Genomic DNA, 3,839 nt, shown 5'->3' with positions numbered 1-3,839 from the left:
CATGCAAAATATCATGCAACATTCTTTTTTTTTTTATTTAGAAAAAACCCATAATATCTAGTGTAAGTCCTCAAAGCGTGGGGTCCCCAAAAGCGCGGGGCCCGTGGCAGTCTGCCATTCTGCCTTATGGGTAATCCGGCCCTGCTTATAACTTAGGTACTTCTTTCATTAAATTTTCTTTAAGAGCTAGTGTAAGTCCTCAAAGCGTGGGGTCCCCAAAAGCGCGGGGCCCGTGGCAGTCTGCCATTCTGCCTTATGGGTAATCCGGCCCTGCAAAAGATGGGTTAAGCTTATACAAATCCAAACAAATCTTACTAAGTAGGTACCTACCTACCGATTGTTGATCTAAATTCTAAAAGTTACACGTATTAGAATTCGAGACGAACTTTTCTCTGGAGCATTTTGAACTACTAGAATAGTGATAATAATAATGTTTATTTTTATTGCACAATAAACTGTTTTGCCTGTCATACAATGAATACAAAGAAAAATGAAAACTATATTGTAACTTAACTTACTTAACAATGATCTGGAAGGAAACAATTATTCTGAAGTGCATCTTTTTTTTTTTTTAACTAGTAGTTCTGGGAACTATAGACCTCACTTGGACTCTTTTGCCTCAGCTGAAATTTCAACAAAAGTTAACTTCTCTTTTCACCGTAATTTTGGAGGCATTTCAACATGAACGTGTTGAAAGGTTGACCCGGGCCTTTGAGAATGCGATTTAAAACAGATTGATATTAAGGCTTTCGTGAACTTTCATGTATCAGAAGTCAGAAGAAGGGTTGACTTTACCAATAATTAATTCCTCAATAATTTAAATAAATATCTACTGAAATTTTCTTGAACGGATAACCAAAAGTTATTAGGTGAGTAGGACAAAACTTCTATTTAGATTCTAGAGTAAGTAGGTAGATCAAATTAGAGAACTAAGAAATCTCAAACTACCCCGCGGTATAAAGAGCGAATATATAATGATTGACCAGATATGATTGTAGGATACTGTTTTGAATTTGATCGATTATCATAATACTCGTATACCTTACAACACGTCAAGAATCAAGGCAGAATTCAGGATATAGGTAGGTGCTTGATGGAAACTTAATGAAAAGTGACTTTAAACTAAACACAGAGGCTGTTCCATTTCCCTATCCCCCACCATTACTTCAAAACTTACAAGTAACTTCCGATGTCCGTGGATTTTTTTTCTTCTTCTTTATTTTTGACTTTAAGATTTCATCACCACTCAAGTTGTATGACTTTACTGTGCTTATTGTAGTAGGTATTATACCAGTCAAAGTGGATCATTTTCAATCTGTATGTTTCTCCCAAAAGTTCAGTAAATCAGTACCTACTGAATCAAGTGGAGGTGAAATTTACGTGAATTAATGAATGCCCTAAAACTATCAAAATTTAGTTGGTTATGCAATGTGCTGTACATAAATGATTGGGTACCTACTTATGAATGGAAATTGAGAAAAAATAAATAATGAACACTTTGAACGTAGATTACTTGCAATAAAATTTTTAACTGATTTTTTTTTTTTTTTTTTTTCTATTCACAATAATATACTATTACAACCAACCTCAGTGGTGTAGTGGTTAGCACGGTGGACTCTGGATCTGGAGGTTGGTGGTTCGAGTCCAAGTCATGTCGTAAAATTTAGCGTAGTTTATCAAGCGGGGAAGGACATTTGTGACAAGCATTTAATGCTCAACACAATTAAAATTCCTTTTAATATACTATTACTATTATTAGGTATGAGATTCATGGGTTTACCAACAAATAAACATTTTATCCGCTAACCATCAATTATAATAATATATCTACCTAATTGTAATAAAATTATTACATTATTCTTATTAGATCCCTTGTTTTCTTCTCATTTGTGTTCCAGAACCTGGGCAAACCTTGGACTGTGGTAGCCCGAGCTGCTAGTCTGTACACGGATCCATTTATCATGCTATCTGGATTGTTAACTTCGTATGCGTTCCTCAGACAGTTCGAGAAAAACAAGAAGATCAACGTCATGAAGGAGATCGTTTCTAGATGTTTCAGGTAAAAAATTGAAATTTACTTGTTATTTTTAATTTTATTATTATTATTTCTTCTTTTTTATAAAAAGAAATAGAAATAGCCTACAAAAAATCGCAATTTGAAACCCTCTGAAAGTGTAGTCAAAAGCCATCATTTTCTGGAGTTATTTATGACGAAAATCTTGTTTGATATGATTTTCTTGTTAGCAAAAAATAATGACACAAAAACGACTTATAAGCCACACAATTCTTATTGCCTAGAAGTCGCTTTTGCGCCAAACCCCTCAATTTCTCACTTGAAATTTTGTGAATTCTATTTGATAGGAGATCACGACAATAGTTTTATTTGAATTTTTGAAGCTTGGAATGTTGTAGTAAGATCGTAACCACTAGGCGTACTTTATGAAGGCATTTCTAGGGTCATCGGCTATTTGAGCTCTACCCTCAATTTCGACTTCTCTCATGTTTCAGACTACTGCCAACACTCGGAGCTTTGATCTTATTCTGTACGTTCATCCTACCATTCCTGGGCAGCGGACCTCAGTGGAACCTGGTGGTCAGCCATCACGCTACGATCTGCAAACAATACTGGTGGAGGAACATGATGTTCATTCATAACTATTTCGGATTCAAAAACATGGTGAGTTTTATTTATTTATTAAGGACGAGGGAGAAAACGAACATCTTGGGGGTTTTTTTTTTTTTTAAAAAAAAAAAAAAAAAAAAAAAAAAAAAAAAGATGAGTAGGTAGGTATATTAATTCACTGCCACGATGAAACAACTGCTACATTAGACGAATGTGGTCTGTGTCGTAGCATGCCCATCCCGTATTATGTCCCTTGTCAGATGGTAGATAAGAGTTTTCCCTTGTTCCTGAAAGGAACTTTGTTTGGACTTTTTCTATACCCTGCACCTCCTATTAACCGTTACGAGTAGGTATACAGAAACCAACGGAGCACGCCGAACCAATTTTAGTTCTTATCCAACAATTAAGTAAATAAGTCCCTCTATCTAAAGTCAAGATCAACCCAAATTCAACACCATTTTGTTCAAAGATAAAATTCCCCATCAGTCTAGTTAGCTTGAAGGGTAGCGCGTCTGCCTTGTAAGCGCTAGGTCGCGGGTTCAATTCCCGGGCGGATTTTATCCTGAACGGATAAGGTTAGTTCTTTGGCAAAACTGATCTATTTTATTACTATTCCCCCCACCCCCACGGAATTTTCTTTTTCTTTGCCCAGAAGTACTTTGGATTCAATTTATTTTAACACAAAACACCTTATATTATTTAGACTGCGGGGGGTAAAAGGACTTTCCAATCTCATCCTGGCAGTATAAATGAGGTATATTCTATTCTATTCTGTTCTATATTACTATTCCCCCCACCCCCACGGAATTTTCTTTTTCTTTGCCCAGAAGTACTTTGGATTCAATTTATTTTAACACAAAACACCTTTTATTATTTAGACTGCGGGGTAAAAGGACTTTTCAGTCTCATCCTAGCAGTATAAATGAGATATATTCTATTCTATTCTATTCTGTTCTATTCTTTTATTTCCAGTGTCTCACTCACACTCACCACGTAGGTATCGACACACAACTCTTCTTCATCTCCCCCCTCCTTGTCTACATGGTATGGAGATGGCCTAGAAATGGACTTCTGGCTTTAGGATTCTTCTCCATTGTGTCCACCATTTTGAGATTCATAGTCACCTATAAGAAACAGCTCAGTCTTTTTATTTACTTTGGAAATCCGTAAGTTATTATTATTATTATTATTATTATTATTATTATTATTATTATTA

At 35.4% G+C, this 3,839-nt stretch overlaps 1 protein-coding gene across 1 annotated transcript in view; it reads left to right on the top strand.

Moving 5' to 3' along the window:
* LOC103519568 (O-acyltransferase like protein-like) overlaps window positions 1-3,793 on the top strand; it is a 67,392-nt gene extending 63,599 nt beyond the window's left edge. The window contains exons 6-8 of the mRNA XM_026831064.1: window positions 1,899-2,059; window positions 2,509-2,677; window positions 3,596-3,793. Coding sequence (XP_026686865.1) covers window positions 1,899-2,059; window positions 2,509-2,677; window positions 3,596-3,793 — 528 coding nt within the window. The remainder of the gene's footprint in view (window positions 1-1,898; window positions 2,060-2,508; window positions 2,678-3,595) is intronic.
* Window positions 3,794-3,839: the final 46 nt, after the last annotated feature.

This window comes from Diaphorina citri, unplaced genomic scaffold (assembly GCF_000475195.1).
Source record: "Diaphorina citri unplaced genomic scaffold, Diaci psyllid genome assembly version 1.1 scaffold66, whole genome shotgun sequence".
Taxonomy (NCBI): domain Eukaryota; kingdom Metazoa; phylum Arthropoda; class Insecta; order Hemiptera; family Psyllidae; genus Diaphorina; species Diaphorina citri.
This window is presented reverse-complemented; position numbering and strand designations above follow the sequence as displayed.